The following is a 15,699-nucleotide window of genomic DNA, read 5'->3' on the forward strand; positions in this document are numbered from 1 at the left end:
CCATTCCTCAGACGACATGTCCATCCTGGGCCTCCTGCAGTGCCACAATGATGCCACCCGAAGGTTGCAGGAACAGCAACTCATGTTCCGCTTGGGAACCCTGCAGCCCAATGGTATCAATGTGGATTTCATAAGCTTCAAAATCTCCCCTCCCCCTACCGCATCCCAAAACCAGTCCAGCTCGTCCCCGCCTCCCTAACCTGTCCTTCCTCCCACCTATCCCCTCCTCCCACCTCAAGCCGCACCTCCATCTCCTACCGACTAACCTCATCCCGCCCCCTTGACCTGTCCGTCCTCCCTGGACTGACCTATCCCCTCCCTAACTCCCCACCTACACTCACCTTTACTGGCTCCATCCCCGCCTCTTCGACCTGTTTGTTTCCTCTCCACCTATCCTCCCCTCTATCCATCTTCTATCCGCCTCCCACTCTCTCCCTATTTATTTCAGAACCCCCTTCCCCTCCCCCTTTTCTGATGAAGGGTCTAGGCCCGAAACGTCAGCCTTTCTGCTCCTATGATGCTGCTTGGCCTGCTGTGTTCATCCAGCCCTGCACCTTGTTGTCTCGGATTCTCCAGCATCTGCAGTTCCTACTATCTCTTGCCAGAGGTAGGGTTTGATTAGCATTGGCTATCTGACTGGCAGCAACATGCACCCAATTAGAATAATGCTAGGGCGGGGACATATTAGTAACACTGTTTAGATCTTCCCAATTGTACGTGAGCCACTCACTGAAATGAAAGCCTAACTGACGCAATTGGATGTACCTTCCTGAATTGGGGGCTGTTAGCATTTCCCATAAGTCCAAGCATTTCAGGTTTCCCTTCACATAGACCTGGCCTGCAGTCACACTCTATTTTAAAAATTCTACAGTATTCAGATTTTGCCACCACCTTGATGCACCCTTGTGATTACTACCCACCCCACTTCACCTCACCCTTCACATTGGTAGGCATCCACCTATCATGATTGAGCTGCCAACAACCTACAGCCTTGAAGGCTCTGAATGATTCCCTTAGCTACACAGATCACCTAATTTTCTTAACTGAATGGAAAAGGTGAAGCCAGATTGTTAACTGGCCATCTCTGATTCCTACCTATGCTTAAAACAAAATGTTAAGATTCCACTTTATAAGACCCAACAGCTATGTAATTATCTAACTTCCATCAGTATATTACTTTCTCATCTACAAATAAAAGGATGGGAGCATGGGTCAGAGTACCAAATAACAACAAGATGGAAGAAAATTGGTATGGAGCTGTAAGCAGTAGTACAAGGCAGAGTGGAATGTAGATGCCAAAGGGTTATATCAATGTGCCGGACAAAAGTGTAAGCACAAATTTCAAGATTCCATTGTTTGCTATTTGCAGGAAATATAGATTTTAATAAAAAAGATTGCCAAAGCATTGTCGTTCACATGCAAGATGATTATGAACATTTTTGGCAACACAAGGTTGAAGGAAAATAAACAGTCTCTAGGTAAACATCAGAACCACTGAGTTTTGGAAACAATTGTTTAAACATTTGTCTGATATAGAATTAATAAAACCAGGTTATGCTCAGGTGAGTTAAGTGTTGTTGCAAATAACCACAAACAAGGGATGGCAAGAGAGGACATCTATAGAATACTACAGACTTCTTTTCCCAGTTTACAGTATTCTGATATCACTATACTATAGCTCCTTACATCATGCTCAGTTGCTATGCTTAGAACATAGGTAAAGTTAACACTTTATCCATATCTCCTCACAATTTCCTTTCTGAACTCATTTTATTTGTGCAAACTCCACACAGGCTGTCACCCAAGCATGGAATCGAACCCGGGTCCCTGGTGCTGTGAGGCAGCAGTGCTAATCATCATGCCCCCTTCATGTCTTTAAGCGGTGACACAAAACCAGGCAGCTTCCTGTGGTTGCAGTCATCAGGAAGTGGGGTAGGCATGTTGCTGTATGTCACCATACTATGTCAATTTCACATTTACATCATGTGATGGCCACATAGGTATCTCACCGTATATGCTTCAGGCAAATGTCATGTGTCAAAGTCTAAGAAGAATAAGTCCTCAGTCAATAATAAAGACAGGAAGTGCTAGAGAAACTCAGCAAATCTGGCAGCATCTGTTGAGAGAGAAGCAGAGTTAACGTTTTAAGTTCAGAGATAACAAAGTGTGGAGCTGGATGAACACAGCAGGCCAAGCAGCATCAGAGGAGCAGGAAGGCTGACGTTTCAGGCCTAGACCCTTCTTCAGAAAAGTTCAGTATGACTTTTCCTCGTGTTCTGAAGAAGAGAAGCTGAAGTGTCATCTCGGGCCAATAAAGACATGTTGGGCAGTAAATGGCAACAGACCTAACCAGCAAAGTGGATCTGAGCTCATCTCTGAGTTTCATGTTAGGTGCGGGAATCCTGACCCAGGCTAAAGTTTTGCCCAAAGAATCTGAGATGTCAGAGGTTTAAGGTAGAGTGACAGAAATTGTGGGATGGCACTCATGCCTTTCACTTATTCCAGTCACACATACGAGGTCATGAAATTTCTTTCAGTGCTGTGTAGTACTTGTAGGAATGGTAGAGGATTCAGCAACTGCCTCTTCAACCTCCCAGCAGATAAATTGTACTACAATTTGAATTCAAGGTAACACATTGATGTGATAATTTGCTGGATGATTTGGAACAGCATTGTATGGAATAGATCAGAATAGAATAGCCTTTATTGTTACATGCACTCAAATGAGTGCAGTGAAAAGTTTATGCTGCTTCTTGGCACCATCTTAGCTACAAGGTACCCAAGTACAGAAACTTTAATTGTTGTTACAGAATTGAAATTTTTTTTAAAAACTACCATCGGAATACAGAGTTTAAAGAATCCAGAATGATAATAAAAAGTATCTTTACTTAAGTTATAGTTCATTTTCATCGAGTCTGTGCCCACTGGGCTTCAGAACATGAGGCCATGCTGCCTCCACGCATTGGCTGCTGTCCTGGATTCACCTCCAGGACTTGTCCCGGACTCACCTCCAGGACTTGTCCCCCCAGCCGGCCTGGATTTGCTTTGCTCCTGCCCCAGATTCTAGCCTGTGATTCAGCTCCCAGCTTGGCCCATGCTCACTCTTCTCCCACTCTGGGTTCTGGCTGCAACTTGCTTCTGGGATTTGGCCCACGATTGGTCTGCTCCTGCTCCGGGCTCTGGCCATGACTTGCTTCCCACACTGGCCTGCTCTGTTCTCCATTCCCTCCAGGTAGTGTAGTTTAATAAGTTAAAAGTTGGGGGTAAAAGAAAGACTGCAAAGAGGGAAAAGAGAGACAAAAGGAACAGGAACTGGCAAGCAGAGGAGCTCCAGCTGGAGCATCCTACTCTGCCGCCATCTTGAATGACTTGAATCATTAAAATGTGACACTTAAAGTTCATAGGCATTAAAAATAACATTTAAAAAAGAGATAAGACCGTAAGTAAACTAATGAGCTGCTGGCTTAATGGCAAGACTTATATAGAATACGAATATCCATCTGTAATGATGAATGCATAGAAGATCACAGAAAGACAACAGCTGGAGTACTGTGTTTAGTTTTGAGTTCTACATTTTATAAATTTTGAAGCATTTGAAGTGTTACAATGTAAATTCATTAGGATGCTGCTTGGTGCAGGAAATTGCAGGAATAAGTATGAAGAAAATATTATATTAATTTTGTCTTTGAGCTGTGAAGTAGATGTCAACATTTAAAAATATTATTGTTAACATTCCAAACCTGGCACAACACTGGCACCCAATTAGAGGTTGGCATGGTTTATTTGCTGGTCTCCCAATTCAGAAGGTCTGTCCAGAGGCCAGTGAAATGATATTGGGAAGCAACCGTTAATTGGCCAATTAATAAATTTACATGACCTCTAAGTTGATGTGTGGCCATGCTGCATCAGCCCCTGCAGATGAGAATATTCCATGACAGCATGATGCCTTTGGTTCCCTCCCAATATTCTCATTTGTCATTTCACAAGCCCTCAGCCGATTTCCAAAGGGTCGGTAAAACCCAGCCCAAAAGTGCCACTGTATATTGGGAAATTATAGGCGATTATAGGCCACATGATGGGGGTGATCTTCCTTGCCAGTGGTGCATACATGAAATATTTAATTTAATTTTACCTTTAATGCTACTCTGCTGCCAGGATAACTGAAAATAACTTAGACCAGTCATGAGACTGATATGCTGAATTTACTTATGCCCTTAAAACATAACACAAATCACAAACCTAACGCTGTTGAGGAGGGTTTAAACTAATGTGGCAGGGGGATGGGAACCAAATGAGGAGGTTAGTGGACAGTAAGGAGGTAGTAACTAAAGCCTGTAAGGAACTAGATAATGAAGTCAGTGTGACTCAGGGGAAGAGTAGGCAGAGAGCAGATGATGAACGCAAAGGGACAGGTGGTCTGAGGTGCATTTGTTTTAATGCGAGAAGTGTAGTAGGTAAGGCAGATGAACTTAGGGCTTGGATTAGTACCTGGCAGTATGATGTTATTGCTATTACTGAGACATGGTTGAGGGAAGGGCAAGATTGGCAACTAAGTATCCCAGGATATAGATGCTTCAGGCGGGATAGTGAGGGAGGTAAAAGGGGTGGAGGAGTTGCATTACTGGTCAAAGAGGATATCACAGTTGTGCTGAAGGAGGGCACTATGGAGGACTCGAGCAGTGAGGCAATATGGGCAGAGCTCAGAAATAGGAAGGGTGCGGTAACAATGTTGGGGCTGTACTACAGGCCTCCCAACAGCGAGCGGGAGATAGAGGCACAAATATGTAGACAGATTATGAAAAGATGTAGGAGCAACAGGGTGGTGGTGATGGGAGATCTTAATTTTCCCAACATTGACTGGGATTCATTTAATGTTAGGGGTTTAGATGGAGCAGAATTTGTAAGGAGCATCCAGGAAGGTTTTCTAGAGCACTGTGTAAATAGTCCAACTCGGGAAGGGGCCATACTGGACCTGGTGTTGGGGAATGAGCCCGGCCAGGTGGTTGAAGTTTCAGTGGGGGATTACTTTGGGAATAATGATCACAATTCCGTAAGTTTTAGAATAATCAAGGACAAAGATGAGAGTGGTCCTAAAGGAAGAGTGCTAAATTGGGGAAAGGCCAACTATAGCAAGATTTGACAGGAGCTGGGGAATGTGGATTGGGAGCAGCTGTTTGAGGATAAATCCACATTTGATATGTGGGAGGCCTTTAAAGAGAGGTTGATTAGAGTGCAGGACAACATGTCCCTGTGAAAATGACGGATAGAAAGGGCAAGATTAGGGAACCATGGATGACAGGTGAAATTGTGAGACTAGCAAAGAGGAAAAAGGAAGCATGCATAAGGTCTAGGCGACTGAAAACAGATGAAGCTTTTGAATAATATTGGGAAAGTAGGACCAATCTGGAACAAGGAATTAAGAAGGCTAAAAGGGGGCATGAAATATCTATAGCAAACAGGATTAAGGAAAATCCCAAAGCCTTTTATTTGTACATAAGGAGCAAGAGGGTAACTAGAGAAAGGGTTGGCCCACTCAAGGACAAAGGAGGGAAGTTATGCGAGGAGTCAGAGAAAATGAGTGAGGTTCTTAATGAGTACTTTGCGTCGGTATTCACCGAGGAGAGGGACATGACGGATATTGAGGTTAGGGATAGATGTTTGATTACTCTAGGTCAAGTCAGCATAAGGAGGGGGGAAGTGTTGGGTATTCTAAAAGGCATTAGGGTGGACAAGTCCCCAGGTCCGGATGGGATCTATCCCAGGTTACTGAGGAACGCAAGAGAGGAAATAGCTGGGGCCTTAACAAATATCTTTGCAGCATCCTTGAGCATGGGTGAGGTCCCAGAGGACTAGAGAATTGCTAATGTTGTCCTCTTGTTTAAGAAGGGTAGCAAGGATAATCTAGGTAATTATAGACCGGTAAGCCTGATGTCAGTGGTGGGGAAGCTGCTGGAGAAGATAATGAGGAATAGGATCTATTTACATTTGGAAGAAAATGGGCTTATTAGTGATAGGCAGCATGGTTTTGTGCAGGGAAGGTCATGTCTTACCAACTTGATAGAATTCTTTGAGGAAGTGACAAAATTGATAGATGAGGGAAGGGCTTTAGACGTCATATACGTGGACTTCAGTAAGGCGTTTGATAAGGTTCCCCATGGTAGGCTGATGCAGAAAGTGAAGTCGCATGGGGTCCAGGGTGTACTAGCTAGATGGATAGAGAACTGGCCTGGCAACAGGAGACAGAGAGTTGTAGTGGAAGGGAGTTTCTCAAAATGGAGAACTGTGACCAGTGGTGTTCCACAGGGATCTGTGTTGGGACCACTGTTGTTTGTGATATACATGAATGATCTGGAGGAAGGTATAGATGGTCTGATTAGCAAGTTTGCAGATGACACTAAGATTGGTGGAGTAGCAGATAGTGAAGGGGACTGTCGGAGGATGCAGCAGAATATAGATAGATTGGAGAGTTGGGCGGAGAAATGGTAGATGGAGTTCAATCCAGGCAAATGCGAGGTGATGCATTTTGGAAGATCCAATTCAAGAGCGAACTATACGGTAAATGGAAACGCCCTGGGAAAATTGATGCACAGAGAGATCTGGGTGTTCAGGTCCATTGTACCCTGAAGGTGGCAACGCAGGTCGATAGAGTGGTCAAGAAGGCATACGGCATGCTTTCATTCATCGGACAGGGTATTGAGTACAAGAGTTGGCAGGACATGTTACAGTTGTATAGGACTTTGGTTTGACCACATTTGGAATACTGCATACAGTTCTGGTCGCCACATTACCAAAAGGATGTGGGTGCTTTGGAGAGGGTGCAGAGGAGGTTCACCAGGATGTTGCCTGGTATGGAGGGCACTAGCTATGAAGAGAGGTTGAGTAGATTAGGATTATTTACATTAGAAAGACGGAGGTTGAGGGGGGACCTGATTGAGGTCTACAAAATCATGAGAGGTATAGACAGGGTGGATAGCAAGAAGCTTTTTCCCCAGAGTGGGGGACTCAATTACTAGGGATCACGATTTCAAGGTAAGACGGAAAAAGTTTAAAGGAGATATGCGTGGAAAGTTCTTTGCGCAGAGGATGGTGGGTGCCTGGAACGTATTGCCAGCGGAGGTGGTAGAGGCAGGCACAATAGCATCATTTAAGATGTATCTAGACAGATACATGAATGGTCAGGGAGCAGAGGGATACAGATCCTTGGAAAATAGGCGACAGGTTTAGATAGAGGATCTGGATTGGCGCAGGCTTGGAGGGCCAAAGGGCCTGTTCCTGTGTTGTAATTTTCTTTGTTCTCTTTCTTTGTTCTAATCTGACCTGACCTGTAAGAGAACACAAGCACGAGGAACTTACTCTTTCATGTTAGTGCAGTGGATCAGGCATTGACATTTTCTAAGGATGAAATCAAACCAGCATATAAATTTCGTAACATATTTATGGACATCTAGATTAATGCTTCACAGGAGCTTTCTCATGACAATATCGGAATTCCTCAATCATACCTTTTGTTCAGGCAAGTTATGCATTCGACATACGTTTTTAACATTGAATACAAAAAAATGCATGTGATGTCAATGTTAAATATTCTAAAATTCATCATAGTGCAATGGAGTACCTTTATGTTGTGATGATCAGAAAACAAAGGAGTAACTTGGCCATTTCAAATTTGCACTATAAATAATTGAACTCTGTGGGTGCTAGGGAGAAATTGCTACAGTGAATCAGCAAATAAACCATACCAGCCTCTGGGTACCAGTTTTGTGCCAGGTTTGGAATGTTAATAATATTTTTAAACATTGATATCTACTTCAAAGCTAAAAGACAATTAATATAATATTTTCATTATACTTAATAGCTTTATTACTGAGGCTTACAGAAACTTCACCCGCTAGTGAATAAAAGACAGTATCTCTGGAAACAGCATCATGGGCCTTGATTTTAGCTATTTGGTTCAAAACTCTGCCACTAGACTCAAATGGGGGTTAGAACTACTGGCCTTGAAAGAGCAGATGATAAGGCTGAGGTATGGGGAGTGGATGATAGCGAATACAGGGGGACCATGCAGCATAATGGAATATGAGTGAGTATGTTAATAATGACAATGTAAATGATGATAAATGATAAATCTAATAAATTATGGTATTACTATGACATCAGCAGAGCACAGGAGTGCAGAGAGAGAAAAACATGCAATGGCACTTCAGAAGAGAAAGCCTGAGATATCAATGATGAATATCTCAGTATAGGTAAAGTTGCAGAGAGAGCGAAAGAACCTCATTCTAAAGTAGAAAATCCAAGGATTCCAAGGACTCAGAACAATGGAAGCCTATAAGAAAGTATAACCCTACGTGTGTAAATATAGACATGCTACATTTGAGAGAACTAAAAGAGTACAGAATTCATGAAGGGACAACCAGAAGGCAAGAGTTTATGGGAGAAATTCAATCCATAGGCATAACTTCAGCAGTCCAAGGCAAACTGCAGTGGTATGTTTTTCCCTTTTTCTTTCATTGTAAATATCTTGGTCTTCCTCTAGATGCTCATAACTCATAACTTAATGAAATACTGGCTGCTCTCAGATCCCACCAGACAGATCTCTTAATGACATCAATTGCAGCCAATTTCTTTACACAACTTTGTAATTTTTTCTTTCCTGCACCCCTGTGAAGGCCTCTATTTCGACGTAGTGTGTTACTCACTGTGGATAATTAGTGTCCTACTCCCTACTATAGGATTTCTCCCATGTTCTTTCAGCTTTTGCGCAGTCTTTCCATTTCCACAGCCTGGTGCCCAAGCAGGTCATGAAGTCAAATGCCTACTCCTTCCTATCAATGCTGGGAGTCTCTCCAAGCTTTTCTCTCACTTCTGGGGTCAGATGGCTAAGCTGGCTTTGTCCTTCACCTACAGCACTATGATGTCTCTGGGCTTTCACATCAGGCACTCCTTGTCACATGTCTCCAGTTCCAGGAATTTGGTCACCACCTGTCAACCTGTAATAAGAACAGATCTACATGCAAACTTGTGAAAATTAACAGGCTTTGTTAAGTAGAACTATATACAAGGGATGGTAAGTGAGGACATCTTCTATTATCTTCAGACTCAGGCTCAATTTCCATGTGATCTGACACCACCATGACAGAATTCCTTATGCACTTGCTCAGTGACTATTCTTAGAGCAAAGTTAACCCTTCACTCCACAGTTGTACAATTGAGCTCTGAAGAGAGGAGTATTGTATAATGAGGACATCATTGCGACCATTCCTTGCGTAATGAGGAGAATGTGGAGGAGGCGACTGAGTAGGTCGCGTAAAATGAGGAACTCTTTGAACTGGAGGAAAGGGGAATTGACAAAAACACAAAGGAGGCTCGGGACAATCTCTTATATACCCATTCCCTGGTACCCTGATTGCATTTCAATTTCTGTCCAATAAAACTTACTTTAACGTGCTTATTCTGTCACTTTGTTCATCTCATACTCAATCGCCTAGTGCTCAGGGTCACCACATACCCTACCCCAAAGCTGAGGAACTGAAAATATGGTCTGCTATGGTAACTGCTTCTTCAGTAGGCTAAGGTGTTTTGATAGCTGACAAAGCAGTGAAAAGTGCATAAATAATGAACAACTATAACAATGACACAGATTTGTTTGTACTAATGTATAAGGGTTTAACATATGCAAAGCCTTAACACCCATAAACCTCAAGTGAACCTTGGTGCACTTCTTAACGTAGTTACACCTATTTCTGAGTTGTGGTCCCTCACATTTGCAGCTGGAGCAAAGTCAATGTGTTAATTAGGTTTCCTCATGTCCTTGAAGGCCATTGACAGCTAACCATTGGTTGCTTGAATCTGGAAAGGCCCCAGAATGTGAAGGGCCCATTGAAAAGGTGTGGAACTTTACCCCATCATCATGACTAACTTAGCTCTTTGCCAATGAGACAGCTAAGGAGACACTGTCAACAGTTGGAGCACTCTGAGAAAAGCACACTTGTACCCTCTGACTGACCAGACAAGCAGGAAGTTCTGATGGAGACTCCAGGCATCTCATTCCCCTCTACTTGTAACTGACCTGCTGAAAGTGGCTCTCCAGGAGTCACCAACCTCTTGTTGGAAAGGCCATGTGCACTTATGCCTGAGACAAAGCAGGATTGATGGTCTCCCCTATTGTCAGTACATGGGTGCACATAGCTTTAGCAGCTCCACCAGATATTCGTTCACCTCTTGCAGTATTTACAACAGGTTCCATGTGAGCAAACCAGAAGCTTCCCTCGATTCTTTCCAGTACCTACATGCGTCATAATTCAAGTTCTTCCATAGACAACTAGCTTCACTAAACTGGCACTGCCCAGAGTTAATCTGAACCTCAATATTTCTGTTACATTAATAAAAATAATGCTTATGGGCTTCCTTCATTCGCACTGTTTGGTTACAAATTTTAATACTTGTCACTATGTAACAAAATCCAGTTCAATGGAATACCACTTCACGAGATAATTTGCTTAACTTGGGGAATTTGAGTGAAGAGCTTTTAAGAGTTGTAATATTTTTAAAAGCTGCTTAAGTTTTGCCTTTAGCATTTAACAAGCTAGCAGCTAGTGTAAGTTGCACTGTTAGTTAATTTGATGGTTCATTATAACTAGCTAACTGTTTAGCAGAGTCAGATTTTTGGAATTCTAGCTGGTAGAAATTCTTCAGTCTGTCCTACCAGCAAAGTTTGCAAACAGACAACGTTTCTGAGAATGATGACCTCCTTTGCTATCTTTTTGAAACAGATGGAAATCATTTTTCCTTTAAATACAAGTCCTGGTAGGTATCTGCTACCATTATATTTGCATTGAGACCTACAACTTTTGTGACCACTCATATTGGTTTGGCAGCATGTCTGTCTGCGGGTCTTTTACCTGCCAACAGCTGTCACCTAAATGTCCAGGTTGCCCAATTTGGAAACATGTAGGATAATTTCCTACTTGTCTGAAAAATTGAGGACAGTTCTGCCTTTTCCTCATTCTTTCCACTTTGTCGTCATCCTGATTCATCTTCCTCTGTTTCATTTTTATTTCTTCCTTGCCTGTGGGAGTTTGTAGATTCCAAAATACTTTGGGACAGGTCTTCTTTCAGTTAACTCAAAAATCATCTGCCATTTTTGCTGCTTGTTTAGCTTAGGAAAGCCTTTAGTTCTTGGCCTTTGAATTCTTTGAGGAGAATTAAAGCTGTTATAAGTGGTTCAGAGCATTCAATATTTCTGCATATGAGCCTCAGGCAGTGATTCATTAGCACTGAAGAGAAACATTTAAGTACTAGTTAGGATCTAGCATGCACAGACTTAGTGATTGAAGCAAGTTCAATTCAGGCACTCAATTGGAAATGAAATCTTTATCTGAAAAGGAATAATATGTGGAGCTACAAGAAAAAGGCAGAGAGTAGTACTAGGTAAATTACTCCTTCGGGGATTTAATGCAGACATGATGCACTGAAAGGCCTCCTGCTATGTTATAATGATTCTGTGATTAGTGCAGAGACTTAAACTTAATTACTGTAATGCACTTTGAGATATTGGATGCAAGTCTTCCTTTCTTTTGAAATGCTTCTCAAAACTGCAACAAATTTGTTCTAGAGTCACTGATTGTCTTCAAAGTGGAAACCAACAGGTTATCACTTCCTACAGCAACACAAAAATAAGAATATTTCAGGTAGACTTATAGTCATAGAGTCATACTGCATGCAAACAGACCCCTCAGTCCAACTCGTCTGCGCATACCTGACACACCAATCTGACCTAGTCCCATTTGCCAGCACTTGGCCTAGGTCCTTCTAAACACTTCCTATTCATGTATCCATTCAGATGCCTTTTAAATGTTGTAATTGTGCCCGCCTCCACCACTGCCTCTGGCAGCTTGTTTCATGCACACACCTCCCTCTTCATGCAAAAGTTACTCCTCAAGTCCTTTTAAAATCTTTCCCTCTCACTTTAAACCTATGCCCTCTAGTTTTGGACGTCCCCACCCTGGGAAAAAGACCTTGGCTATTCACCCTATTCAGGCCCTTCATTATTTTCTAAACCTCAATAAAGATTTATTCACCCCTCAGCCTCCAATATTCCACTGAAGAAAGCCCCAGCCTATTCAGCCTCTCCCTTTAACTCAAATGCTTCAGTCCAGCAACATCCTTGTCAATCTCTTCTGCACCCTCTCAAGTTCAACATCCTTTCTAAAGGAGGACAATCAGAATTGTACATAGTATTCTAAAAGGGGCCTCACAAATGTCATGTACAGCTGCAACTTGACATCCTAAATCCTACTCTCAATGTTCTGACCAATGACAGCAAGCATACTAAATGCCTTCTCCACCACCATATCCATCTGCGACCCCACTTTCAAGGAACCATGAACCTGCACTCCTAGTCTCTATTCAGCAACACTCCCCAGGGCCCTACTATTAAATACAAGTCCTGCCCTGGTTTAAATCTGAACTAAAAAGAGAAAATACAGAAAGTGTTTCACAAGTCAAGCAACATCTATGGGTTCTGATGAATGATCATTGACTGGAAACATTGGGTGGGATGTTCCCCTTCCGGGAAGTGGTGAGCAAGGTGGAAAAAGGGCAAATAATCAGGTTAGTACTAGAGAGATAACCTACCACATTGGAATTCAGCTCTTGTCCAGAAGGTCCACCAGTTAAGGCATTTAAATGGTCAATTAATGACAACTTAGAGACTCCATTCTCTGTTGGCCCAATTATCTGCCTTCTTACCAGATAAGAAGGCTCTCTGTCCAAAGGAAATGGGTCAGTCTGTCCACAGGGTCTGCAGAAGGTTCCAAATGTCAGGGTGCATTTGGGGGCAAAGATGATGGTAACGTATAGCCACTGAGAGCCACACCCCTGCATTTGCCTCTGATCCCCCAAACCCCTCTTCCCACCCAGGCAGCTTCCTACACCCCACAAAATGCTTACATTTTTGCTTGATCCTGTCATATGGATGAGCAACCTAAGTCTTCAGAGTCTCTGACTTCCCAATGGGGAGGGGTGAGGCTGGAATTGTTGTACCCACACCTGACAGTTCAAGAAGTCCATTAATCAGTTTGCACTGGCAATAATTTTTCAATACTCCCTGGATTGAGGATGAAGTCAGAGGACTAGAGAATTGCAAACCCTTATTCACAAATGGTTGTATAGATAACTGACAATTACTGGCTTGTTAATTTTGATGATCAGGAAAGAACTAGAAACAATTATTCATGATAGAATTAAGATTTACATGTAAAAATATGGGTTACTTCGGAAGAGCCAACATGGATTTGTTAGGGAAAGTCATGTCTGACTGACTTGTTTTAGATTTTTGAATAGGAGCAGAGGTTTGATGTGGGCAATGCCATTGATATTTTGTACATTGACTTTCAAAAAAAAAGGTATTCTATGCAGGGATACACAATAGTACTGTGAAGAGGTTATAGCTCAAGGACTAAATGTTTCAGAAGCAACGTGGATATAAAACTGGCTGAGAAATAAGAAAGTGAGCGATGCTTAATGGAGTTTTTTTAGGCTGGAAGAAGATTTGTAGTGGTGTTCCCTAGGGGTTAATATTGACACCAACTGCTGTGCCTAATACATATATAAAATGATGCAGATCCTGGTGCTGTTATGGCTCATTGGGTAGATCACTAGAAATCCAGCCTTGAGATGCCCTGAGTCATCACAAAACTTAAAAGATGTTATGTTATAAATATGAAAAATTCCCCAACTTACCTTCTTTTACACTCATTTTGACAGAGTATAGATCATGTTTCTGTATTAAACAAGAATAAATATTTGTTGCAAATAAAATCGATTCTGGCTAAACAATTATGAAGCATCAACTTTTAATTCTAGTTAAAAGTCTCTAATCGCCTGTAAAACTTTCTCCCTACACACACACATACAATCAGACATAAAACAGTGCAAGTGATATGTGTGGAAGGAAAGACTGAGGAGGAGTTCAATGGTCCCTGTCCACAAGATTCTTTTTGGCTTGTCAGGACTCACCGTTCCTCAATCTTTCTTCTCCAGGTACTTTCACTTGCTTGCAGGAGGTAAAGGGTGACTGGTTTATATTTACAAAATCTCTTACTAATTGGTTAAAAGCCATAGCTAACAGCATCTGATGAGGGATTATAAATTGATTTTCTTTGGGTTTGAAGTGTTTTATAACTTGCTGAGAAAAGGTCAGCATCTTCCTTTCTGGAGGGCCAATGGTCCAAACATTCACACTACGAGCTGCTCAGCTACCTGGGAGTTGATCATAAGAAGCCATTTGATATTGACCACCGGCCACCATCACATCTTACAGAAGACTATTATTGGCATATCATAAAATTAAGCTGCAATGACAGTTACTCCTAACTTCTTATATTGGCTCATGGGATGATGGCTAGTCCAGCATTTATTATCCAACCTAATTGTCCCAGAGAAGGTGTGAATTATCTAAGTTGGATTTTGCCATCTGTTTACAGACAAGGCATACTTGGCCAATTTTCTATATTGTTGAGTAAATGTCATTTTTGTAATTGTACTTCAACAGCTTAACTATGGCACACTAGTTCAATACCATTGCCAAAATGTTGTTACAGCCCATAAAAAGCATTTGCCTATTTCTTGATATTATGTGGACTGAATCACATTGTCTGAAGACTGACAACAACGATACTGGAGACGTCAGGACAAGGAGAAGATGGATCATGAGGATGTGGATTGTGGTTGAATACAATTCAACTGTCATTTTTGGCCACAACACCTCATGGATGTTTTGAGATGCTGGATCTATTTGAAGTCTATCCCATTTATCACAGCTATGATGCCACATGACACATCAGACAAAATCTTCAATGTGAAGATAAGACTTCATACCCACAATGACTGCACAGTTGTCACTCCTACCTATAAAGTCATGGGCAGCTGCACCTTTAACAGGTGGATTGATTAGGGACAAGGTCAAATAAGTTTTTTGCGTTGATTCTCGCACCACCTGCCATAGAATCAGCCTGAATGATATGCCCATAACATCATAAGGAATTGAAACAGGAGTAGGCCATTCAGCTGCTCAAGCCTGCACCACTATTCAATACCATCAAGGCTGATTCAACATTCCTCACATCCACAATCCTGCCCTTTCCCATTAACCCTTGATCCCCCGACTGCTCAAGATTCTTTCATTCTCAGCCTTAAATATACACAAGGGCTCTGTTCCTAAAGCTCTCTATGACAAGGAGTTCCAAAAACTCACCACCTTCTGAGAGTAGGAATTCATCCTTATCTTAGTTTTAAATTAACACCCCTTTAGTCTGAGACAATGTCCTCTGGTCTTAGACTTTCCCAGGAGGAGAAACATCTTTTAAGCATTTACCTTGTCAAGCCACTTAAGAATCCTTTATGTTTCATCTCTCATTCTTTTGAACTCTAGTAAGCAGAGAGATAACCTGTTTAGGCTTGCTTGTAAGGCGATTCCTCCATCCTGTGGATCATCCAAATGAAACATCTGTGATCTGTCTCCAATGAATCAATATATTTTCTTAAATAAAGCACCAAAATTGTCCACAGCATTCCAGACGTGGTCTCACCAGCACCTTGTCAAGTTAGATTAAGACTTCCTTCCTCTCATTCTCTGTTGGGAAAATGACCAAATAAATTATTCAACACCTGGGAGTTCACTTCCAGCATCAAACAGCT

At 42.0% G+C, this 15,699-nt stretch overlaps 1 protein-coding gene and 1 long non-coding RNA gene across 2 annotated transcripts in view; both read right to left on the bottom strand.

Annotated features, from left to right (window-relative positions):
* The window catches only part of LOC125483282, a 39,356-nt gene extending 23,876 nt beyond the window's left edge, over positions 1–15,480 (bottom strand). Inside the window, exon 1 of the long non-coding RNA XR_007262242.1 lies at positions 15,377–15,480. This is a non-coding gene — a long non-coding RNA (uncharacterized LOC125483282). The remainder of the gene's footprint in view (positions 1–15,376) is intronic.
* Positions 15,481–15,563: 83 nt separating this feature from the next.
* The window catches only part of LOC109929848 (proton-coupled amino acid transporter 4), a 224,773-nt gene continuing 224,637 nt past the window's right edge, over positions 15,564–15,699 (bottom strand). Inside the window, exon 12 of the mRNA XM_048597744.1 lies at positions 15,564–15,634. Coding sequence (XP_048453701.1) covers positions 15,633–15,634 — 2 coding nt within the window. The 3' untranslated portion in view covers positions 15,564–15,632. The remainder of the gene's footprint in view (positions 15,635–15,699) is intronic.

This window comes from Rhincodon typus, chromosome 6, assembly GCF_021869965.1.
Source record: "Rhincodon typus isolate 14 chromosome 6, sRhiTyp1.1, whole genome shotgun sequence".
Classification (NCBI taxonomy): domain Eukaryota; kingdom Metazoa; phylum Chordata; class Chondrichthyes; order Orectolobiformes; family Rhincodontidae; genus Rhincodon; species Rhincodon typus.